At 41.8% G+C, this 25,542-nt stretch overlaps 2 protein-coding genes across 5 annotated transcripts; one reads left to right on the top strand and one right to left on the bottom strand.

The window, feature by feature from the left end:
- The first annotated feature begins 238 nt into the window (after positions 1-238).
- Positions 239-1,075, top strand: LOC133505326 (melanocortin-2 receptor accessory protein-like). Its single transcript, XM_061828467.1, has 3 exons — positions 239-471; positions 553-649; positions 1,012-1,075. Exons 1-3 carry the CDS (start codon positions 372-374, stop codon positions 1,064-1,066), a joined length of 252 nt encoding a protein of 83 aa, XP_061684451.1. The 5' UTR covers positions 239-371; the 3' UTR covers positions 1,067-1,075.
- Positions 1,062-24,129, bottom strand: urb1 (URB1 ribosome biogenesis homolog). Of its 4 annotated transcripts, none has more exons than XM_061828466.1 (40): positions 23,083-24,129; positions 22,276-22,417; positions 22,049-22,188; positions 21,826-21,977; positions 21,496-21,625; positions 21,257-21,353; positions 21,100-21,185; positions 20,678-20,803; positions 19,609-19,739; positions 19,334-19,529; positions 17,855-17,992; positions 17,395-17,556; positions 17,212-17,320; positions 16,971-17,096; positions 16,759-16,871; positions 15,615-15,722; positions 14,006-14,122; positions 13,786-13,924; positions 12,110-12,268; positions 11,482-11,690; positions 11,046-11,261; positions 10,788-10,973; positions 9,403-10,219; positions 8,297-8,495; positions 8,031-8,217; positions 7,748-7,806; positions 7,489-7,679; positions 7,296-7,406; positions 6,980-7,043; positions 6,736-6,904; positions 5,945-6,047; positions 5,714-5,874; positions 5,524-5,635; positions 4,686-4,792; positions 4,419-4,562; positions 4,150-4,259; positions 3,486-3,680; positions 3,181-3,422; positions 1,724-2,254; positions 1,062-1,369 (listed from the first exon to the last, which is right to left on the bottom strand). In XM_061828466.1, exons 2-40 carry the CDS (start codon positions 22,400-22,402, stop codon positions 1,194-1,196), a joined length of 6,645 nt encoding a protein of 2,214 aa, XP_061684450.1. In that variant the 5' UTR covers positions 22,403-22,417; positions 23,083-24,129; the 3' UTR covers positions 1,062-1,193. The 4 variants fall into 4 exon arrangements, with proteins under 4 accessions (XP_061684450.1, XP_061684447.1, XP_061684449.1 ...); XM_061828463.1 differs by having other exon boundaries at positions 16,971-17,107; positions 17,211-17,320; positions 23,083-24,127; XM_061828465.1 differs by lacking the exon at positions 23,083-24,129 and adding an exon at positions 22,890-22,909 and having other exon boundaries at positions 16,971-17,107; positions 17,211-17,320.
- Positions 24,130-25,542: the final 1,413 nt, after the last annotated feature.

Here is a 25,542-nt window from a genome sequence, read left to right as displayed (position 1 = left end):
GTTTTCATTGAAGGAAGGATGGAAGTAAGGATGCAAGACTAAAAAGCAACTGAGGGGAGGAAGGAAATCAGGAAAGGGGGAAGGAAGGAGGTCAGGACTTGTAATATGACTATTTCAAAAGTATACATACCACTTTATTTCCTATTGTGTATAATGATTGAAAATAAAATTTAAATACAAACAAAATAAGTTCAAGGTTTTATAAAACACAAAAGCAAAAAAAAAAAAAAAAAAAAAACAACACGGTGACAGGACCCCGCCTATTTTGCAAAGAGTCACGGACAACTTTCTGTTGCAACAACATTGATGTCATTCATTTCTGCCAAACCTTTTCTCGAACGTAATTTACTTCAGTCGAAAACAAGACTACGATGGACAACTCTACTCGTGTGGCTTTCGGTGGATGGGAATATTATTATGGCTATGTGGATCCAGTCATTGTAGATGAGAGCAAGTTGAAATACAACAAATGTAAGACTTTTTTTTCCCCCCTGTATTGTAATCTCTTCCTTTTTTGTCCTCCTGCATGACTTAATCCATCACCACTTTCAGATTCCATCGTCATTGCATTTTGGATCACTCTGGCCGGCTTTGTCGGAGTTCTTTTCCTCACGCTGAATCTCTTGTCTGGCAGTGGGCGCTCACCATGGTGAGACATTTAAAATGTTACAATTTAAACAATGGTGAACCCCCTGCTAATTGTAAATATTGTTTTATGTTTTTTGGTGGGAGTCTGTTGCCTGCAACTCAAGAAAAACAGCCAAACGATAACTCATATCTTGAAAAACGGTTACTCTCAAGTCACGGAACAACAATGTATAAAAAAGGGGGTATGCTGCTATTTTGTGGCATCACATGCGATCATAACCCTTCCGTAGGCATCAGTTGCAGATTTTCGTGACTAACGGCAGGGCTTCGTCGCTAACCCCCCCCGAATAGAGGGGGTTCACCGTGCAATTCTTATCAAATGCATCAAACTGGAGGCGAGACATCTGTCTTGTTTCATTGTAGGAGACGCACTCAAAGGAGAAGTCAAAGGAGACACACGGCCTCTAGTTTAATATGAGCATACGTGAATGATTACTGGATAAAAAAAATATAAATGACCTTGGGTGGTTTTTTTTTGCACTGAAAAAGTCAACTTTTACCATAATGGTACATACAAAATGAACATGAGCCTACATCTAGAGCATTCACGTCCTTGCGGCTAAAAAGTCCTGACAGACGGCTCTGACAGCCGATGGCAGAGCTTTACGCTGCTTACGCCCGCTTCTGGTCACCATGGCGACGTGGGACAGGAAGAGTTGTGGAGAGTCGGCTCCGCTCCACATTTCATGGATGTACAGTGACAGCAGGGACAGGCCCGCTTCTAAGAAAAGACAAATGTGGAAAACATGCATGTACATAATAGTCAAAACATTTGTAATATGCATGTTAAATTACAAAAAATTATCAAAATGTCATTTTTCAATCTGAAACTTCATTTGCCTGTCTACAAAGCTAATGGTTACACATGGCATCCATCCATCCATCCATCCATCCATCCATCCATCCATCCATCCATCCATCCATCCATCCATCCATCCATCCATCCATCCATCCCTCTGGGAGTTAATAATGAGATGTAACTTTTGACGCTTGCATTAATAAACACCCCAAGTCAAATCGACCCAATAACATTGCTGCCCTTAACAGAGCTTACAAAAGGCGTTAAAAGTCTCACCGCATTTTGCCTCATCTTCTGGCTGGCAAGCAGAGACGACGGCTCGATGCATCGCCGAAAGTTGTCCTCGCCTTTCCAGCAGGCGTCTCATGAGGTCAGTGAATGAGCGGAACGTTTCCCCCGTCGACGTCTGGCAGGTGTGATGGTAGAGGCGAAGTAGGTCTGCATTGAATTCGGCGTCCCGCAACAGCGCATCCACAATCTCTCCATACTCCATCACGCTCTCTTCAATCCAGTGTAAGAACCCCTTTGAGCGTTCTTCGTCGTAAGAGCCCTCCACAAGGCACCCAAGGGACCACTTGGTGAGTAGAACGCCCGTTTCCACAGCCAGTAGGTTGGGACCCTCTGTGCAATCTGGTTCACTGGGAGCAAACACAGGTCGCCAGTGCACAAAGATGCTGCCTAGAGTCAATCTGCACTCGGTCAGGAGAGACTGCTGTCGTTCTTCTGTCTCAGTGTCCTCTGACAGGTTCTCCTTATGTGTGCGGGCTTGGGAGCCTTTACAACGAATCTTGCCCCTTGTGGCCCTTCCTGTATAAATAACACAAGGAATAGGACAAATGATGGTAAACACACAAATATAAAGACTGAACAGACCAATGAAAGGTGACTTGGTGATGAAGTGTTGCCTCCATGAGTGAAAATTACAATCTATGCTTTTTACGGTCTTTACTTGGGCCCACATCCCCTTTGTAGTTCTCACTCACCTTTTTAGACCCGAGGCTCAAATATTTCTAACCGTAGTCGGCATTCTGACCAAAAACGTTCACCTTTTGACACACCTCACAGCAGAGGGGTGGGCGAGCAGTGTCTCATTTGTATGAGACAGGACCGCCACCCCCTTTAAAAGAATCTGATTTCAAAAATCAGTAAAAGGGTACAATTGAAATTCTTGAAACTTGTTGTGTATGTCCCTTTTTAAAGTGTAATGTTTGCACAATTTACATGGAAATGTGGTGAATATACTGTATCCATCCATCCATCCATTTTCTTTGCCGCTTATCCTCACAAGGGTCGCGGGAGTGCTGGAGCCTATCCCCCAGCTGACAACGGGCAGGAGGTCGGGTACACCCTGAACCGGTTGCCAAGCCAATCACAGGGCACATAGAGACAAACAGTCGCACTCACAATCACACCTAGGGGCAATTTAGAGTGTGTTTGTTTTTTGGATGTGGGAGGAAACCGGAGTGCCTGGAGAAAACCCACGCAGACACAGGGAGAACATGCAAACTCCACACAAGCGGGGCCGGGATCGAAACCGGGTCCTCAGAACTGTGAGGCCAACGCTTTATCAGCTGAACCACCGTGCCGCCTGGACTGTATCTTGTTTTATATTATTATAAAATGAAATTTTGATGTAGCGCTGGAAGAGAGCAGATTCCTAATTTCAATTTTTTTCTACATTTTGCTTGAATTCTCATGGAGTGATGCAAGAACCCGCTAGAGGAGGTCCTCACCCAACAGTTCTTTGACTTGGTGCTTCTCAAACAAGGTCTGTTTCTGGCCCAAGAGCGTTGTGTGCCCAGAGAGCGTGCTCCAGCACATGAGCAGAGCGACGGCCTCGGCGGAGGACAGAGGCTGGGCTTGCAGCGTCACCCGCCCGGCCTGGTCACTGACGTGGAGTGCACTTGTCCGATGCTTCAGAATGGAGGAGAGGGTCTGCAGAAATGTGCTGAGCTGGGCGGCCTTCACGCCCAACCTGACAAAACAAACGTCAGCATCCTTGACCAAGACCTGCTTCTCAGTTAATCTAAATATTTACCTCAAACGGGGAATGATAGTCAAAGCCGCGCATAAGAATTCATTGATGAGTGTGAGTGGGAGACACTTCACTGTCTCTTGTTCCAATGTGGACGTTTCTCCCTTGGCAATGGGGTTCTCCTTCTTCCCGAGGTTTGTCAACCACAGCACGTGGAGCAGATCAATGATGGAGCCGAGCAAATGTTGTCCAAGCTGCCTGAGGGCCACATCGTAAGAAAAGTTAAAAGTTGGGACAACTTTTATGCTCAAGGGCCAGATTAAAATTTTTAAAACAGAGCTAAGTAAAAGTTTACTACAAAAGTTAAAAGTTGGGACAATTTTTATGTTCAAGGGCCAGATTAAAATTTTTAAAACAGAGCAAAAAGTAAAAGTTTACGACAAAATAATTCAAATTTTAGGCTAATTTGGTTTCTGGCTAATTTAGTTGGTTATTATTATTAATAAAAATGTATTATTTTACAACTATTTTTCAATTTATTATTGACAAAGAAGCGATCATTTCATGATATGAATAAAATGAGAATACAAAGTGAATAAATACATTTTACATTTTAATTAACGGATTTGCAGGAGAAATGATTGCAACAAACATTATTATAGGACCCTTGATAACGTTGGGTGGGCCGGATTAAGTAACGGGTCGCAGAGCCCATCCCTGCAGTCACCTTTTTTCAACCATGTGTATGATCCACGTCAGAAGGCCGCAGCTCTTGCTGAGGTCGTAAGCGGCTTTGGTTACACGTGCAGCCTGAGACAACACCCTGATGATCTGTGCCTGGTGGAGAAAATGTCAGTTTTTCACCTAAATATCGACTTTGTTGACCAAATCTACAGTGAACAAAGACCATGTAAAATAAAAAAGAAACCCAAGTCAAGCAGAATGGAAGGATGTATGCCAACTGAGGTAACAAAACCCAAGTCTTTACCCAACTACCTGAGTGCGGTCATCACACAACGGGCTGCTGCCGAAGCCAAGAAGGCTGTGGAAGATTCCTTGCTGATTGCACACCTCGTAACAGTATCCGTCACTTATTCCTCCCTCCAGCACGCTCAAGATCCACTCTCGCTCAGTCTTGTGCTACGGGCCAAACAAACAAACAGTCAGTGCACCATCCCGTGACCTACGAACCAGCACGAACACATCAAGGCTGAATGCATAAGCGTGGTTTTGTTTGTGTTTCTAAGTCCTTGAGCGCTTTACCTCAAGGTCAAAGCTGTAGAAGAGCTTGAAGAACTCCGGCACCCTGTGCAAGTCCAAACTCTGATGGGACAGCAGGAACCGATTCAGAACTACGTACATGTAGTCCTCTGCAGAAAGGAGGCAACACAGAGTGGAAGAGAGTTAACTCAAAAGACTCAAATGTGCATGCCAGGCAACTAGCTGGCCGTGGGAAATGTACTTTATTTTTTATTTACACTTTTCATACAAAAAGTTGTCTGTGTGAATTGTCTGCCAGGTTGTTGAAAGTTAGGAGTGTTTGCACTTGTGGTGCTTTTTTTTCTAAATCGAACCATTTGCAACATATATTATTTCACAATGAGTTTGAAAAGATAACTGCTTCGGTAGCATAGTTTGTGGAATAAAATACAATATTTACATTTTAAAAGTATAATATGGGTCAGTGGTTCTCAAGATTTAAGTGCCACCTAAAAGAATACTTCTCTTCAAGTAAGGCTATCATGATATATTAAAATACACTATATGCTTAAATTAAATTTAAATTAAAAAACTGCGCTTAAATGATGGTTCAGTTAAAGTGTAGTGCACATAAATGTGAAATAATCATACCCAAATAAAAATATAGAAACACACACAAAGAGATAAAATGTAAATGTACGGACGTAGATATAAGTGAAATGTATTGAAGCTGACCCTTTGGCGTACTACTCGATGGAGCCAGTGTACCACAAGTTGTACGCATGCCAGACTGAAACTCACTGAATACGTGCAGTGTCCTGATGCCCTGTAAATATTACTGAATGCTGACATTTTTGTCGTTTTCATGCTGCACAACAGAACAGTTTTGAAGGCCACCCACCAGGTTTGAGCATCTGCTGAGCTACTTTGCTAATATACGTAGTCAAGACAAAAGGAATCCGCTGATTCTCCTGGCGAACGCCGTTCTTCACCGTGTCCAGCAAGTACAGCAACTGTTGGCCAGGAAAATTTAACCAGTGATTGTATTTTTCTTATTCAGCTCCATTAACTACTTGCAATTATTTCTTTACCTGTTTCTTCTCTCTGAAGCGGGCGCCCTCCAAGTGCTGGTAGAAGCAGCTCAGCACGTGGTACGCCCCCGCTCGCACTTTGCCGTCGTAGCTGCTCAGAGCCACCACGGTCAACCCGAGGGCGTGGGCCGAGACGAACTTTTGGCAGTCCACCACAGACTCTATGAAAAGATACGCCAGGGTAAATGGGGAACCCGTGCGGCGGTATTACTGTGAGGAAAAGATGCTCACCTGGTCGGAGAATGGCGCTGAAGAGAGGAAGGAGGAAACACGGGTCGTACAACTCCTCTAGGTTGTTCACTGCCTTGTCATGGAACAATTGCGCTTTATCGGCCTGTGAAAGTTAAAAACGTGGATTTTGAACGAGGGGGAAAACCGCTGCCCCCAAGAGATCCAGCTGATGGCGCTGTTATTCCTTCTTGCCAATGCACAAATGTTTGTTAAAAGGTAGACAGGTTTTAATCCTAAAAAGTACATTATTGTATGTTACTGTAATATTATGCACATTTCAAACATGACCACTGATGTTAAACTGTAAAAACAAAATAAAAGTATTATTACACACAGATGTGAAATGCAAAATAAATATTTTTAAAAATGTTCTTAAATATTACATTTATTGAATGAAAAAATAAAAGGTTTGAGGTTCAAGGTTGGACTTAATCACATTTTAAAAAATATGTCACAGCAATCATTTGTACTATATCAAACACTATAAAAAGAAAATATCACAGAATTTATACCAAGCAAAAGTTACATTAGCTGCTGCTTGAGCCACGTGAAAATACCTAGCAACAAGAAGCCAGATAAATGTTACAGGATTAGGCAAAATTATCTTAAAATTCAGTTTGACTTTTATCTAATAATAATAACTGAAAAGGTACAGATGAATAATTTTATGAATCATACACTATTATATATGAATAATATTAAAATAAGAATGAAAGAACACATTGCAGGAGGTGATCTGCAAATTTTTCCAAATAAAAACAGTGCCGAGTGTAACAATCTCCAAAGCAAACCTGTGGGATAATCTTGCGATGCTGGGGAAATTGCGCAATAGTCCGGAGCATCTTATCGGCGTTCAACAACGCTAAGAGGTCATCCGCGTGGGTCTGCTTCCACAGAGACGACGCCAAGCTCTTTCTGGTTTTGTGGTGCTCCAGAGCAGCTGGACCCCACATAATGGACCTGTGGACGGAATTCCCAAAGTCTGATTGTGTATGAGCAAATTGTGAAATGAGGAAGAAATAAAATGGCACTCACTGAAATTTGAGAAGACTGACGTTGTTTTTTTCATATTCCTGAAGGAGCAGTAGTATCGTCTGATCTGTTCGAATAGATAGGACATGATGAAAAAAAAAAAAAAGAATCAACTAATTTTTTTCGTTTTTGAATGATATAAAATCTTTAAAATGATGAGGGGTGATTATATCCACTGCATATGAATGAAAAATATATTAAGCAATGACTGCTACTAGCTTGTCTTGTAGCATGTAGCAAATTTAATGCTATTTTTATTTGATGTGACAAATATCTTAATGGATCAGAATTTGATATAACTACACGCATCTGACATTACCTGTATTGTTGAGCGTGGCCCCATATGCTCCCAAAAGTACTAAGAAATGATTCATGTTACACGCTGCTGGACATTTCTTCACCAGACAGAGGAGGAGCGACACCAAGGCTTCTGAAAAGCAACATCAAAGGTCAGAATTTTCAATAAAACACAAGAATGCAAGTTTTGTGTTATGCTCGAAGTCTTTATGCACCCTTAGCGTGACATGTGCTCAGATCGCCATCTTCAGAGTCCAGCATGGTGGGCAAGAACAAGGAGTGGCTGCTGGTCATCATGTGGAGGGTGGCTAACGGGACCAGATCATCTGTGATGTCAGTGGGGCGGTAGACTATTTCCAAAAGGCTTCTCAGGGTGGTGAGAAAATGCTCATCTCTGTATCGGTACCTGCAGAACAACATCTAATAAATACATATTTCTTTGTGAAGAAAATAGAAGGCTGGATGTCAACTCACTTCAGTCCATTCTTCACAAAAGCATTCCAGTCGGCGGCAGCGACGTCATCAGCTGATGTCTGGACAGAGATGACTAATGTTCAAACTCATAAAAAGGTAAACCAAAATGATCAATCAATCAATTTGACAATCGAAAGAATGAAAAATCTAAATTAGAATCAGTTTTACTGGCCAAGTACGGAAACAACACTTAAGGAATTTGTCTGGAGCTACCCGAATACGGCAGTAGACATACAGTCATTTGACAGATCCAAAATGTGCTCATGAGAGTTTGTTAACCTACGATGAGGCTTTGCAATCTTTCCAAGACGCTCTGCTCTTGCTTGGAAGTGCTTTTGGCCTGATCTTTGGCCTGACCGTACGACGCAACCAAACACTTGAGGGCGGCTGCAGTCACAAGCTTCCTCCACGTTACTTCTTCTTCTGGACAGTTGCACAGCTTCTCTGTGATAACGTCCACCAGCTGCCACCTGAGCGAGAAAACAACAAGCAAACATAAAATCTTACAAATTCTGAATAAACGACTTGGAAATGTGTGGTAAAAGTGACCTTTCAAAGCTGTCCGCTTTCTGCAGGGCATCTGGGAGGTTGTGCACCAAATCCCAGATGTCTCCGATGTCTGCAGTGAGCTTGATCAGAGCCGCTAGAGCTTCAACCAATGTAGCGTTTTCAATACTTTCCCTGAGAGCAGACTGGATTAGCTTGGCCAGGAGATTCTCCTTTAGGGACTTTAAAACCTCTTGTTGCACTGCAAAGACATTAAATGAACAAAACAGAGTATAACCTGATAAATGTTTGGTGGTATTTGCCAATTCTACTGAAGAAAAAAAAAAACAAAAAAACAATACGGATCATATTTGGATCAGATTTCAATTGCATTGAAATTGGATACAATTCAATAGACTCTAAACATGTCAATGAGTTATTTTTCCATCTCAAACTTAGATTGTTGATAAATGCGCAATTTTGATCAGATGTGGATTAAATTTGGTTTGATGTTGCAGTTTATAACATTTGAAATCATTCCCATATTTAACAAGTTTAATTCAAATTGCTGCAAAATATAAACTGAAGTACGAAATTTGAACAGATTTGGCTCACATCTGTTTCAAAGCTGATTTGACCCTGCATACGCATCTTAAATTTAATTTAGATTGGTTCATTGAGCATTGTAATCATGCAAAACTGTTGCCAAGTGTGCAGTGGAACAAAATTAAGCAAATGTCATTCAAATTGGATTAAGCAGATATCTGCCATCTGAACTTGATAACATTTTTCATGAAGAAATTACATCACTCTGTGCACAATCAGACCAGATCTGGATTTGAATTCATTTGACATTACACTTCAGCACCTTCCATAGACTATATCTAATAAAAATAAAATAAATAAATACAAATATATGCACACATTACTATACATTGAAGAAGATGTTGGCAAAGAGAAAAAAAACAAAGATACATTGTTTAAATTTAAAAATTGGAAAAATGGAATTTTTTTTGACTGATTATGTGAAAATGGATAATTTCCCTTTGCACACCCGATGACCTGTCATGGCACACTCACTGTTATAGAGGATGATACCGCAAAAGCTCCTTGTAAGCAGGTGATAAAAACAACAAACAAAACAAAGGTTTTACAGTTTCGATACAAACCTTCTTTGGGCACGGCTGGATCCTCTCTGCCCACCACCAGCAGGTACGCTCTGATCAGCGGGAGGAATTCTTCCGTCATGTTGGTCATCTTCTCGAGATTCTCCGCCTGCAGACACCACATCTCAAAGCAGAGCCGCTGCGTGGAGCAGTTGCTCACCAGCAGGTCCGCGATGGCCAGAGGGTCCCGGAGAGGACGGCGGAGGCAGTGGTGGAGTACATCGGTGTGGACAAGCCGGGCACTTCCGGGCTCACGAGATAGCGTCTGCAGGAGGAAAGCCTCCAATGCTGGGCTAGCGCAGGACAGCAGGAGCGTGGCCAGGCCGCCAAGGCGAGCTTGCGACAGGAAGATGCCGTCGTCCCGGTACTGATCGGTCTCGGTGAGAATTTGCAGCGTGGCCTGGCCGTAAACACTCAGCTCGCCTTGCGCGGTCACGAGCCTCTCCTGCTGTAGAAGCAGCAATGCTGACAACAGATCTCTCACTTTGGAGGGGTCCATGTAGCTGTGAAGGGACAGGAAGGCCTGGAAAGGTTTGGATTGCCTCTTAGGAGTCTGGGAAGGCCTCTCGAGCAGCTCCTTGAGCACAGCTTTTTCAACGGCACCCACGTATGGGGCAAGAATTTCCGTGTGACCCAACTCGCACAGAGTTGGGGCGCTTATCATCAACAGGGTGGTGATATCATTGCTCAGCTGAGCGCACATGTGTTTCAGTCGAACGGGGTTCAGAGGGTGCGGAGGGAGAGCACCCAGTTCCAGAGACAGATACCACTGCAGGAAACAGGGGTGCTGGAAGATGCACTTCAGTGCTGAGAGAAGGATCTAAAAACACAGAAGGACACTATTAACTATGACAAAACCCCCATTCATTGCTGGGCATTTGTTCCAGACCCACCGAGGTACTTCAGGGTGAAAGAACATAACTGATTACCACTGAAAACAAGACAGTTGTGTGAAGTACACGGTTAAAGAGTTCGTTGAAGATCACGTTTTTGGACTGGGATGATTACTTCTGGTAAATGACTGCTATTGGTTAAGAAGAACGATAAAGTGGTCGGTATTGCTTTGCATTGCCTATCGCTATTATCTTAAGCACTAATTAAGCAATGCTAGCTTTGTGAGAATAGTAATATGTGGCTTCGTTTTCCTTTTTTGTAAATGTGAACTTTAGTTCTATGCTGTGGGGTAGTGTGTTGTGGTGTCAATAATAATCGGAAAAGAAAATTGAGTGTGATCAATTCACTTCTTGTGTGTCCATCAGAAGAAAATATACATTTATATTAAATGCCAAACAATGGACAAAAACCATTACTCCTATACCACTAATCAAAAAATCATGTCATGTCCAATGAGAAATCTTAATTCAGTATCTAAACATGTTTTTCCTGACCTGCTCTTTGTTGGCCTCCACATTGGATGACTGGTTCATGTCAAGGAAGAGATCGGATCCATCTAGGTTGTTTTGCTCTGCAGGCTCAGGGTCCGATGGCACCTGCCGGCGTTGTAGCTTGGATACCAGATCTTGGAGTATTCCCATTAGTGTCTTCAAAACTGCTGAACCAGTGTTTTTTGAAAACTGTGCAAAAGGAAACCAAAATTAATGGTGACTGAGCATAATGTGAGTATTTACATGTATATGCTCTCTTACGCTGATAAAATTATCCACTGCTGATTTGACGTAGAGTAAAATTTGCTTGATGGAAACCAGATGTTCAGCGACCGTCATGGAGTCTATAGCAACCTCCACCTTTGTCCTGAACTTATCCTCCAACACCACACACAGGCCGTCCAGGTACGCAGCTTTCATCAGGGACGTGAAGGAAAGGGTTGAAGTTTTGTCTGGCAGACATTGTGAACATTTAAACTGTAAAAAGAAGAAAATAATCATTGCACTGGCTATTTCATTAGGTAAACCTCTTCACTGAGCTGAGTTTCAAATATTGGGAACAAGATGCTTTTGTTCCTTTTCCACAATAGTAAAGTGAATAACGTTTTGGGTTTATCACTTAAATGTATTATCTTAAAACACATGAAGAAATATGCAAAGTAAAATTTGAAAACAACATAATCTGATGAAAACTGACCAGCTCTTCCCGGCACTGTTGCGGCAGCCACTCGGAATAATAGCGGTGAAGGTGCAGGACGGAAACGTGAGGAGAAACGGGCGGCTCGGAGGAGCAAGAAGACGCCAGCTTCTTGTCGTACTGCAGCAGGCCCAAGCACAGCGGTAGTGGATCCCGCTGGCCGTGCAGGATGTGGCATAGCACGGTGGACAGGTACTCAAACACAACCCCTGCATGGGGTAACACACACAGGTTTTTCGACTGCTACTACCTTGATTCTCCTTGTCATATAATCACTCAAAATCAATCAGGTCAAGAAAGCTTGAGGAAGTTTGGATGGGAATGTTGAAAAATCAAAATGTACTGATTGGATCCTCGTTATCGCGCTAAACCAGTGGGGTTCTTTCTTTGGCATAGGAATGAATTCAGTTTGTATTTTATTTTGTTGTTTTTTTTTTTTACATCGCGACTGGGTATACATCACACACAGACTTCAACCTCACTAGTCTTGGGCATCACGTATGATTTGGAATCAAATTGGTTCTTGTTCTAACGCTGTTAATAAACCTTTAAATTAGGATTGATTGACTATTGAATGATGTAATATATCATATTTGGAATTTTGTGTAAAAGTCCATGTATTTATTACCTTTGTCTTGGTTAAGTTTGTTGCGGGCCTCCAGAGCGGCAGGGACAGCCACGCTGAAGGGGAACGTCTGTACCACGATGTCCTCGCTCAGAGGCGTGTCCAGTTCCTCTGCGTCGCCTTCGCTACCATCCATGATGACATCCAGCATATCGAGGACGTCTGGTGGAGAAAGCGGATGACAATCGGTCTCAAATTGCAGCATTTTCTCTGTTGACTGTCTCAGAAAGATTATCCAGACAGGGTTCATACTCAGTCTGACCCAAAAAATTTAAGGGCTTTTTAGGCTTTTTTAAAATAAAAGATTAATTTATTTTTTAGGGAGAATTTTGGCGGTAGAGGTCCTCCCTTTGATTTTTTTTTTTTTTTAATTTAAGGCCTTTTTAGAGGCTTGACCGGTTTTCGCGGATTTTAAGGACTTTTAGGAGCCCCGAAATACATCCTTCGAAAATTTAGGGGTTTTTAGGGACTTTTAGGGCCGCGTGCGAACCCTGCCAGAGCGATTATCCTGTGATGTGTGTGTTAAAGAATCAGATTGTGGAATCACTTCCGCAATCTGCACGGGAAATAGTTGGTGCCGATAAATTATGAACCTCTTCACTACTTATCATCACAAATCTTTAGTTGACAGGTTAAGACGTGAAATGAAGTCGACTCTTTTGCAGGACACAAAGAAAGGGTGTAAGTTATTGTAGTGAGCGTTTTGTAGAATACCTCACAAAAGTGTACCCTTACATTTTTGTTTTTGTCTTTTCCTGGGACAACGATTAATAAATGAAATTTTGCTCAAGTATAGTCAGTGTAAAGCTTGTACAAGTATAAACTTACATTCCCCCCAAAATAATTCTAGACCCAGCCATCAATTTCTAAATTGCTGGCAACAAAAGTGAGAATACCCCTATGTGAAACCGTCCAATTTTATCCATCCATCCATTTTCTTTGCCACTTATCCTCACAAGGGTCGCGGGGAATGCTGGAGCCTATCCCAGCTGTCAACGGGCAGGAGGCGGGGTACACCCTGAACCGGTTCCCAGCCAATCACAGGGCTCAGAGACGAACAGCCAAACTCATAATCACACCTAGGGGCAATTTAGAGTGTCCAATTAATGTCGGATGTTTTTAGGGATGTGGGAGGAAACCGGAGTGCCCGGAAAAAACCCACCCAGGCATGGGGAGAACACGCAAACGCCACACAACCGGGGCCGGGATCGAACCTGGGTCCTCAGAACTGTGAGGCCAAAGGTTTACCAGCTGATCCACTGTGCCGCTCCTCCAATTTTATTTGTGTTCAAATACATTTCACATATGTTAAAAAAAGGCTTATGTAATTTAAATGTGCGTTTGAAGTGTGTGACAAGACCTGCTATGGGAGGATCCTCGAAATCACCCGGTGCACGGAACAGACAATGTGTAAAAAATATTTTTTTCTGCTTCTCTCCCAGATCAAGCTAAGTCCATTTTCTTGTTCAAATCTGCCTGTAAAATCTTCCAGGAAATTACGAATTACTCTTAGGAGACATTAATCACTGCTGGCTTTCCCGATTAACGTGGATATTTGACTCCAAAAGCCGTCAGTGGCAGTGAAAATGTTAATTACTAATGGATTTTCACTATTTCCCTGTACTGTACCCCAATTTTGAGGAAAGAGGCATCACACACGAGAGACTGAGAAGGCTCACCGTCAATGTGAGACACACAGACGCTGGCGGCGTCTCCCTCCTGGCTGCTGAGGTTGGACTGCTGGTAGGCCGCCTCCTGCACCAAGCTGGCAACTGTATCTGTGTACATGTGCGAATGGGATACTAGCTTGACAAACACCTACAAACAAGAAATGGAACATTTATTCCCAATATTGACATCATGAGCATTTTCCAAAGTTACTTCGATGGGCTTGCTCACTCTCTCCAAGAATTGTATGACCATCTCTTGTTGGCTGGGCTCTACCAGGTCCAGCTGGTCCAGCCAGAGTTCAAGTTCAGCCCAAGTGTACTCAAAAACGCCGCTGTCCTTCAACACCTGAACAAAGACCAACACTATAGGTATATTTAGTTTTTTTAAATGAGGGGAAGGCTAGTAACTCTACTTAGTTATATATCTAATCATATTGACCATTAAAATTGAAATTCCAAAAATTAATTCCATCCTCCAAAATCCACCACAGGATATTGTTGCTATGCAATTTTATTAACAACTCCAATCACGGGCAGTATCAAACCCGATCCGATACGTCGGGAGTTCATTCAGAAAATTTCCTTCATTTTCTCAATACTTATGATCTCCTTTTATCGGTGTGATAGCTGCTATACAATCAGGCTTCATAACTTGCAGCTGATATGAACAACAACCATTTTTGTGGAATCTCATCAATCTCGTGTTAGTGCTTTTCTTTTAAACTCCACCACACAATCACGAAAACTAAGCTATTGCTGTTCCATTTAGCAATTATTTTGTATCTCTTGATTTTTGTCACATTGTGGTTTTAAAAAAAATTAAGTAAAAAAAAAAAATCAAATGTTTTTCATCTCATGTTATGCTGCTGAAAATTATGCAATCGGCCCTGAATTCCAATCACATCTTTAGATCAGGGAAAATATTTTTTTTCAATAAAGAAAAATTGCACCGGATGGTAAAAAACAATGACAGAAGACAATAATAGATGATGCACAAAAATAAAGCTGATTTTACAGCACGTTATTATTGTACGTCAGGACAAGCCGTAAGTGACAACAACAAGCGTGCGTCTGAGCTGTGTGCCTTTAAGAGGTGTTGCTTTCTGAGCAAGACCAGGAACAGTCAGCATGGGTCTCTTAATGCGACTTTTGGCGCAGCTTTCCTTGCTTGTGAGTTTTCTTATGCAGTATTGTATTTGCACGTTTAGTTATTTTCTGTTCAACAAACAGCTGAAAGGGCATCGGCAACAGTCGCTTTCCTTTTTTTTCACTTCACTCAAATGTCCAAAGCTTTTGATGGGAATCGACACAATTGTTATGAAAGATTCTTTTAAAAGTATATTTGTTAAAGCCTCACAAAATCTGCAATTTTACATCTTACTCACTGCAGTACCGCGACTACACAACTACAGTTTATTCACATTGCAAAGTCCAAACGGAATCTGGTGGGATGTATTGTGGTCGCTCACAAGCAAGCACTTGTAGCTTTCATGTCTAACTTGACCTTGACTTTTGGAAGCACGGGGAGGGTGTAGCAGCCAAATGGCCGTGACTCATTGACCATGATCGTAAAACAGCGAAAATAAAATACATACAGAGTTTGTCGTGTCATTGAATGTTATCCACAGCATTTTGAGCCTGCCAATGTGCAAACCATGAAAATAATAAAAATAGCCACGTTTGAAATGTAAATGGGATTGCCATGACGCAAATCCATTCATTTTTCAAAACTTCACGCATGAGCTGGAGCCTATCCCAGCTGACACGGGTAAGGAGTCGGGTACACCATGGAGTGGACGCCAGCCAAACGTTGGGAACATACATGGGAGGTTCCTTACTTTTAAAACCAGCATCCGAGTGGAGTTCTTCAGGTGGCCGCAGCGGCTGCTAACAAACATCTTGAGGAGCAGATAAAGTACGGACTTCTCGTCATTATCCGCAGCTTCCTGTGGAAAGAGAAAAGCGCGATTAATTGATGGCTAGCAAGGGGAGAATGTCCAAGGACCAGAGATGAGTCACAAATAATGCTGTCATGTAATCCATTAAAGAACTTCATTAACGCAGCTATTCCAAAAAATTATATGTGAGTTTTGGGGGTTTATGTCCCAATACAAACTGTATTTCATGTCACTCAAAAATGACCCAAAATACAAATTGTTGTTGTCTTTTATCGATCAGTTTGAATGTCTTGTTTGCTTTGATATCCTTTACTTCCTCCCCTTTTACAGGTAGAACACAGATAGTGTTCCACTTGATCATCCTTTGTTGTTATTATGCCTTTACAGTAATATGACTCTGTCCGGCTTTTCAGTACCTAAAAGGATTTTGCATCGGGTTATATAGTCACCTGACACATGCCGGCTTCTCATGTTTTATGTGGACAGATTTCTATAAATTCCTTTTCAGATTTTGAAATTATGGTGACCGCTACATGTGCCATGTAAACAGATACGCTGCACCAGTGATTCTCAAATGCGGGCTTAAACTTTCTATAACATTAGAGTGGCTCAAACGTTTTTTTTTTTAACTCTAGTACAGTACATTTGTTGAGTACTGTTCAGTTGTAGCTAACGTTTAAGAAAAAATCTGCATTTAATCTCATACTACTGTTAGATTTCACATGTATTTACTGTAGGTGCAATTTTTGTTTCCCTGCAATACATTTTAATTATTATTAAAGTATGTTTTTTTCCTCTGAATCCAAGCACAGTGTTATTGTTAAAACTGTGCTTTATGTTACAGGAGCTTACAATAATAAAGCCACTGCCTTGTTTTTGTTGAACACGTGTAATTGTCATAATGGGTTATGACGGGCACCTGAAGAGAATGTTTTTGAGGTATGACTTGGTTTAAAAGGCTTGACAACTATTAGGGTAATATGAAAAAGTGTGCCACAGACATGTTAAGTAAGAGACTTGGGAGGTGTTTTTTTTTTTTAAATTAAAAAGCATAATGTCTCCCCCCTTCAAACCTTCTTCTTACCTGAAGACGGAACCACGAGAACTTGCTTGCAGGAAGGTCTAAGGCCAGCTGCAGGATCTGATGCTGCAGGACGGGGGCAACTTCCTCATTCACTCCTCCCTCTGAGACAACGCCTTTAGGCGATTAAAAAGAAAAAATATATATTACCGATTTTCTGTGTTCTGAGAGGCACATGTAATTGTTAAAACAAAACAAAAAAAAAAAAACATTACCTTTGAGGAGCTTGCTGAAGTCAAATTTGCACTGGGTAACTAGGTGTGGCACAACTTTTTGGTAAAGACATATGACTTGAAGGATGAGCGCTTTGAGCAGGACGACCTCAGGTGTATCAGGAGCTGCAACAGACGCTTGATGGGATAGGTTGTATAAAAAAGAAATGTGAAACATGTGTGATTATTGCGTACTACTTCTTGAGCTCAGACTCTGCACCTAATAAAGTGGCCTCCTTAACTGTCTGTTCCTCACTGGCATCCTTGTCTGTCTTACTTCCTTCACCCTCCGTTTTGTCCTTTTTGCTGAGCGACTGCCACTGAGAGACGACGCTCGTCATGTCTGGCAAAATCTAGCACAAAAAGCCGACTCGTGATGAGGGACACTACATTTGAAGGTATTATAATGGCATTTTATGGTGTTAACCTTCGTCAGCATCTCTGTGTACTGCTGAACCAGGTCGGCCATCATGTCCGGCGTGTAGACATCAGAGTGGTAGCCCTTGAGGAACGCCACATTCTTAGCTGCTTTCTTCAAGATGAAGCTCATCATGGTGAAGGTGGTGAGCTGCACGGCAGTGTTTGCAAACTGTCGGGAGAAGCAGATTACGGGTCCAGCCCCGTGATTGTCAAAGTGCTGCGTCAAGTGGTATTCAGCTCGTAGGATGCAGCAAAGTTCTCAGCAATGAATGCACAAAACCAGTTCAGATCAAACACGATCTTACAACCCAATGCACGACACTTAGGGACAAACAACTGGAAAAACTCCCCCCTGTAAATATTGTTATGTTGAAGTTTTAAGGAAAGTCCGTTTGCATCTAATCTTGAAGAACTCCCCCGCCGCCCCCAATTTATTTAGCCTACTGCACATGTGGTGGGATGCTCACATTGAGGCCCTGAGTGAAAAAGGCCTTGTTGCAGACGGGAGGCAGAGAGACCACCGTGATCATGGAGAGCAGGCGAGGGAGAGCAACGAGCTCGCTGGGCTGGAACACAACGCTGAGCTCCGGCTGGGCCTCGTAGATCTGAAGAGAAACAAACAATACCACTGATGATACTAATCAGAAAAAAAACCACAGCACTCTTCAACAGGCACACTGACAATATCATATATATCTCTCTTCATTTTCAATATTTATTATTCTAAAAGAATATAGTCTCTGTATTGTTTTAATCTTTAGATCTTTTCTTTTTATTTTCTGGTCGTTGATCAATGGATGGATCTGTGAGAATGATTGACAGCTCCCTTTTGACAAATCAGTGAGCGTCATTTTCTGAACCCCACCCATGCTGCCCACAGCCGCGATCCTTTACCCACAAACAAAGAGAGCGCGTGGTTACTTTAAGCCTCTGAATTGCGAGTGTATAGTCCTGCTTATATCTGATTCGGAAATACGGTGCTTCGATGTGGCTGGGGAACGTGTAATGGAGACGAGCACTATCCGGAGAGATTACTGGGAAGATATCTGGTGCGCTTTCCCACCCCAAAGCGTAATTTAGATATGCGCAGATGTGGATTAAGGCTTGTGGCCGACCTCACGACTATTTGAACGTATCGAAGATAAATCAGCACAATGCCGTTTGCTCCAAGGTAAGCCATTCAATTACTTGGTGTAACATTTATAAAGGAAGGAGGAAGCTCTACCTGAGCCGGGTGAAACTCAAAGCTTCCAGCAGCACCTCGGCTCTGCTCTCAAGCGTTCTTATCCTTGACATCACGTGAATACAAATATTTTGGGCCTACATTTACGTGTACAGTGCGTACGTTCAGACCGATAGAGGACACGCTTACTGCCATCCTTTAAGTGAATTGTTTATCCTCTATGAACCTAGATATAATTTCGAATCGACAAGTTTATGTAGCGTAAAAATGCAAATTTACCCTGCTTTGCATGAACAATAGGCAACAGAAAGGTTATCGCATTGTCCAGCATTAGTTTATGAGGGGGTTGATTCTTGCAAATGGACAGCCAACACATTGTAGAAACTTTAACTGGCGTTACCGTTTGTGAAACCTTGACATTGTGAATATATCCCTGTTGAAAGTAATTCAGGCCTTTCTGTACACTCTTTGTCGATATTTCTGATACCATGGGCAGAAAGGAAACAGAAATTCGGGAATTTACTCTCATGAATCGCTCATAACATGCTTTGGCCGCACTGTGTCCGCCATTTTGTTCGGTAGCTGAGGGTGCATAACAACAGTATCTAAGTAGGTGTGGCTTCGGCGCCCTGCGCGGATCTGTCCATTAAAATCAATCTGTTTTGTTATCAATGTTTTCAATTTTTGTTTACATTTCTGCATCAACTAAAGAGAATTTTAGTCTGTATTCTTTTGTAATTCCTTTATTAAAATCCATTTTTACCTTCTTGAGCAGCCTGACATTGTCCTGCCAGGCACTTTTGAGGCGGGGCAAGTACGAGTACTGCATCTCTTTGAAGTATCGCGTTAGAACATCCGGACTGGCTTTGAGCGTGCGGACCACCAGCTCAGCTACCAGTTCGTCCTCCGTCGCCTGCTTCAAGCCTACCAGGAACTGAAGCAGGACAATATTGCCAGCCCTGTGGAGAAAATCGAGTTCGTGATGAACAGTGTGCTCTCCGTCTTTATGCACGCCAGATAGTGATGCCTAACGCTTGCCTGCCAGCTGTGCCAAAGCTGGGGTCGTGGAAGCTGATGCCGTGCCTCCGGGAGCAACACAAATCCAGAAGAAAGCTGTGGGCCATCTCCCGCACCACTGCTATCGCAGCAACCTCTGAGCCATCCTCCATCTTTTAAAGCAGAAAAGTCATATAGATCAGAAGTCCCCAATAAAGTGGCAAGAGGTGGAATTTCCAAACAGTTTCAGGTAAATTTCCTCGGTAATTTCAAATGAATTTGGAAGTATTGCAGATTGTAAATTTTCTATTGAAATTAATTTCAAGATATCTCGCCTTGCCCACATGCGAGGGCATTACCGTAACTCACTCGCTTAATTCCTTCACTTCAGTTGAGCGGTGGCACATTTCAAGCTTCTGGCTAACTACGACACTATGCAAAAAAAAAAAAATCCAGCAAGCTACAGCTCATACTTAAAAAGCTTATGATTTGGAGCACAGGCTCCATGAAATCTGGTTGGTTTACTTATTATTATTTCTTTTTTTTTCCAGGCAAAAATGAGCTACAAACAAACCTTTGGGGAGAGTCTATATAAAAGGGAAAAAGCCAAAAATGATGACACAAACAAGAAGAGATGACAAGTACTTCCCAGAAACAGAAAGCTGAATTTATGAGCCAATATCAACAGTCTTACTTTGAATATGCGTTTTTTTTCTATTCGTGATTCTAATGCACCAAGTTTTTTTATGGCAACGGCTAAAAATGACGGAATGTAGCATTTAAAACTGCCCCCAAAAATTACTTTATCGCTTCTATTTCAAACATATCACAATAGGTGGCGAGATTTTCTGCAATGATTGAGACCCAAATTGTCTTCCAATACCACAAGATGTTACTGGGTTGCTGAGAGGAAGAACCATAAGGCTCTCGGGAACGACAACAAACACAATTCAGCATATTGGTTAGTTGATTTTTTTTTTTTATAATTTGTCTTTATTTCCTTCCATGCCAGTCTTGAGAAAAGATTCTGTAGAGCTACAAAGTGTGGGGAACAAATGATGACTCGGACGAGCACGAACAACAATCTTATTCAAATGAAACAAAAACTCACTTCGTTATCATCCACAATGGCGTCCACAATCCCGTTCCATTTATAAAGAGACGCGATATTGGCTAACTGCGGAGCTGTGAAAAAACGCACCTTTTGCGTTTTGGTAATGGCCTTGTTTAATACAACCTGCAACGAGACAAGACAAAAAAACATTAAGAAATTTACATTCAGACAAATTAAACTGGAACCACAATCCCAATCTGATGACCTCATTACACACATTAGAATATCGCCATTGTTTATTTATACTTCTACTCTTGAAATGATTTCTGTTTTCCCAAATTGATTTTTTTATGACTATAAGTCACACTGATGTTTTTAAAATGATTTATCTTGGTTCCATTTTTGTTGTCTCGGAAAAACGTGCCATTTGAATGTTTTCTATCCACCGTATTTACTCAAATAGATGAGTGTGCACTTACTCTGCTTTTCAGCGTGGACAAGATTAAATTGACTATTGACATCCTGTCTTCCTTCAGTCCCGTGCTCAGAATTTCCGGCAGAAGCTCTGTTGCAACACATTAACTCATCAGCAACGTGCCTAATAGAGTTGCTTGGTGATAATGACTGCATGCTTACCTTTGACTTCTAGTATCTGCCCAATTGTTGCATTGTCCCCAGACACCAAAAAGGACAGGGCAAACTGGATGAACGCCATGCGGATGTCAGGTTTTCCCTGGGAAAACCAGAGAAGTTATGCACGCCATCCGAAAAAAAGTGAAACAATGGGACCAATTTGTTTCAGTACTTTAGGAGGAGAGTCCATTTGAACGTAAAAGATGCTCACAATCAAGTGGCATTTTAGTCAATCTTCTTACCCTTTTATCTTTTCTCCTTGCCAGTGCAGACAGGGATTTATTAATGTAAATGTGATTTAGGATCTCTCTGGCAGCTTCGGGCCCTTGAGATATCGAAGCGGACAGGAGGCTCAGACACTGACGCACCAATCTGCGGGGACGAAAGTTGTTTTCATTGAACAAGAAGTACAACATAAGTGTTTAAGGTATTAGGAAGCTATTTTGACAAAAGACATGTAATGAAGACATCATCAAATTGTTGTAAACTTTAAAGTAAAAGCCATAATACTGTATATCTCTTTCAAAGCTAAGACATTTTTGCTTTCTTGCAGATCCATTTATGTGACCGACCTGTGATTTTCTGATTGAAAACTGCCTTGAATTAGCTTCATGTGGCTGGCAACGACCTTTTTCACTATGGCGTTGCCCACCATGCTGAAGTGTGTCAGATCGCTGGCGGTCCTCAGGAGAATCATCTCCAGACTCTCGAAGATCAGCACCATCTGTACACACCCAAGATCCCATTCATTCATTTTTAGGACAAACATAAGTGAGAGATCTAAGGGCAGTTCACCTCTCTCTCCGTTTGTTTTCCTCCTTCTAGCAATTTGAACATTTCCGCACACTCCATGGAGATTTTTATATAACCTTCAACTACATCATACAGCTCAGATGATGGAAGTTTCTTGGCAGTTGCTATGAACATCTCGAGTCCTGTCGGCGAGCAAAGATAAATATCATTATGTCTGCTTTATGAGTGACATGTACTTTTTTTTTTTTTTTTTTAAATAAAATGCTTACCCTTCATGGCTTTTGTAGGGTCCTTCAGCATGCTTTTAAAAAGAGTCCCGTTGAACTCAGTCATCTTTTCTTTCTTGGCCGCCGCGTTGGGCTCCGGCGTTTCATCACTAGGACGTTTTTTACCCATGTTTAAATATCAAAACTAACCATAGAACAAAGGAATAAAAATACATAAATTCTCAGTCACATGTCAATAAGTTCTACTACAGTTCAATGCTATCGGTATCCACGTTGCGTTGTAAACACAGACAACCCGTTCGACGGAACTGTCACCCGGAAGGAAACATTGACTGCTCGCAGAATAGTTCCGCACAAAGCTTCCGTCGAAAGCCTTTCTTCATTTGCGCTCACATTCACACTTCGGAGCAATTTGGAGTCGTAAATTAAACAACTACGCATGCATTGGGGATGTTGAAGAAAACCGGAGTGCCCGGAGAAAACCCACGCAGCCACTGGGAGAACATTAAAAAAGACAGATAAATACTGGAAGACTTAAAATAATACTTAGAATTTTCCTTTATTGTATTATTTTTATTATTATACTATTTTTAAAAAATTTCAATTGTCTTCAACAATAAAACTTTTACAACTGTTCAGTTCGAACTCTTACTGACCAGACACGACATCCTTAAAGTACAAGTTCTCAAATGATAAATCACGCCGTCTTGTTTTGCTTGCAATTCATACCCGTGACCACTAAGCGTCCCGTTTCTCAATGTACCAAGCTTGGGTTTACCCAATGAATCTCACTTGCACATCCAGCAGTTTTCCAAACCACACAAGAAACACATTTCCATACATACGCACATTTTCTGAGCCGCTTATCCTCACGAGGGTCGCGGGAGTGCTGGAGCATATGCCAGCTGTCAACGGGCAGGAGGCGGCGTACACCCTGAAATGGTTGCCAGCCAATCGCATGGCACGGAGACACATTCACTGCATTCAAATGAAATCCAATCAGACACACTTCGATGATATGAGAATACTTCATACTCAAAAATGATACAATTATGCAAAAAACCCACCAGCAAGTCATGTTTTTCATGCATTATTTTAAATTCAAAGGAAGTTACATGTTGAGGCTTTGCATCTGGCATTTTGCTAACGTCTTAGATGTTTCTCCCGAGTCTAGCGAGCGAGTTACAGCCCACAGCTGCGCGTGCTATAAAAATACATCTGCCTGTGGTGGGCAAACCGACCCAAACTATTTTTAAGGCCTGTTTTTGGAGCGAAAGCTCGGCAAGAGCAAACGTATTTATGCTGCGCATTTCACTACGTTTAAATCGAATGCATTCGATTTCAGATATAGACAAATGGTTGACAACAGATAGGGAGTCGTCTGCAAGGAAAATCCGGCAGAAATGTGCAAATATTTTCGGAAGATTACTACATGATTCATCGCAATCTTGTTTATGATGTCAAACTCGTTAACATTTGGAAACACAACTCCCAAACTCCCTGATTTTGAATAAGTTTGATGATTTCATTCTGCTTTGAAAGACTTTATGAGTGGGGGAAAGAAATGAAGTCCAAACACTATCTGTGTATACATGTCCATCAATCCATTTTCCGAGCTGCTTATCCTCACGAAGGTTGCGGGAGTGCTGGAGCCTATCCCGGCTAGCTTCGGGCGAAAGGCGGACTACACCCTGAGCTGGTCGGCAGTCAGCCGCAGGGCAGATATTGACACCCTCACTGAGGGGGAATCGATCCCACGCTGCCCGCAACAAAGTCAGGCGTGTGTACATCTATCTATCTATCTATCTATCTATCTATCTATCTATCTATCTATCTATCTATCTATCTATCTATCTATCTATCTATCTATCTATCTATCTATCTATCTATCTATCTATCTATCTATCTATCTATCTATCTATCTATCTATCTATCTATCTATCTATCTGTAGACTTTAAAAACACTAAAAACATTTGAAACCATGTTGCAGAGGGTAATAATAATAATATCCCAAATACGTGTTAGAATGTATTATAAGATAAAACCAAGGTTGAAATTTTTGGACATAATTTCAGAAGGTGTAGTGCAAAACAAAACACTGCTCATCACCAAAAGAACATAATTAGCTGAGACTAAAGCATGGTGGCGGCTAGGGATCGCAACCGGCTACAAATAACCGGTTATAACCGTTTTTTTTTTAAACCGAAACCGTAATCGGACTTTCGAAATCGGTTAAAATTTCCAATCATTTCTTCCTGTTCCGGTACTCCACATTGCGCTATTTCTTCAACATCATCCACTTTTTTCAAGTTTCGCTGTTAGACGAGGAAACGTTCCAAAGTATGGGAGTAAACTTGTTTTATTGGCAGACATCAAAATACTACTCGCATAACGGGGGGGGAACTCTGTGAACTCGTCACTCCGGAAGAGCAACAACAAAAACAGTCCGTGCGGAACCCCGCACCCCAACTCGAGGTCCCACCACAATGGGACCAGGTTTAAAACCAGTTAATGTTTTTTTTTTTGCTACAGCTGTTCGGTTAAAACCGGTTATGAAAGTAAGTGTTTTTTTGCGATCCCTAGTGGTGGCACAAATATGCTTTTGGGACAGTTTTGAATGCATACTAGAACTCTAAAATTTAGTTAATCGGAGGCACTTTAAATAGTGATAGGTATGTGGTGACTCTTTTAACTGGAGTTTGAATGTGAATTCTAAACACAGCCACACCCCATTTAAAGGAGGGTGTGCACACTTCTGCAACCCCAGTGTTTCAGTGATTTAACTTACCTTGCCCTATTAAAAATGTTTCAGTTGAGTTGCAGAGGTTATGGACCACAATAATGCCTCAAAAACTTGTCTGTCTTGATCCGTATTAAAAATCTGGCCTTTGAACAAGGGTGTATAGATTTTAATATCCACTGTATGAAACAAATGAGTGAGCACTTTCTCTACTATGAGTTAGTGAGCGATGCATTTGTGGTACAAGACAACAAATGGACACGTTGGTGGGCAAGTGTTGCGAATCGAGCTTGAGGACATGACTGCACGGCATCGTCGCTCATCAGTTGTTGACGTTTTTTCGCGCAAAAGGAAACAGGAAGGAACGGCAGCCTACACGCAGCCGTTTTCTGCACCATAAGTGCCGTGTTTATTTTTAAGGTTCTGGCCTCCTCCTTTCAAAATGTCACGGCTGTCCAACATAATGGTGGGTGTACAAAGACCATCAAAATGACTGCGAGGATACGAGAGGAATCTTCTTCTCGTGCGCATATGGTTGGCAAGTTTTTATTTTGGGCGCACGAATGTA

Source organism: Syngnathoides biaculeatus, chromosome 8, assembly GCF_019802595.1.
Source record: "Syngnathoides biaculeatus isolate LvHL_M chromosome 8, ASM1980259v1, whole genome shotgun sequence".
Taxonomy (NCBI): Eukaryota; Metazoa; Chordata; class Actinopteri; order Syngnathiformes; family Syngnathidae; genus Syngnathoides; species Syngnathoides biaculeatus.
This window is presented reverse-complemented; position numbering and strand designations above follow the sequence as displayed.

Coding starts and splice junctions, on each gene's coding strand:
- LOC133505326 (XM_061828467.1), top strand. CDS start 372: ATGGACAACTCTACTCGTGTGGCTTTCGGTGGATGGGAATATTATTAT. Junction 472..552: donor CAAGTTGAAATACAACAAAT/GTAAGACTTTTT, acceptor CACCACTTTCAG/ATTCCATCGTCATTGCATTT. Junction 650..1,011: donor GGCAGTGGGCGCTCACCATG/GTGAGACATTTA, acceptor GTTTCATTGTAG/GAGACGCACTCAAAGGAGAA.
- urb1 (XM_061828463.1), bottom strand. CDS start 22,402: ATGGGTAAAAAACGTCCTAGTGATGAAACGCCGGAGCCCAACGCGGCG. Junction 15,723..16,758: donor TCTCGTGGTTCCGTCTTCAG/GTAAGAAGAAGG, acceptor CTCTTTCCACAG/GAAGCTGCGGATAATGACGA. Junction 10,974..11,045: donor CAGTGGATAATTTTATCAGC/GTAAGAGAGCAT, acceptor CCTTTTGCACAG/TTTTCAAAAAACACTGGTTC.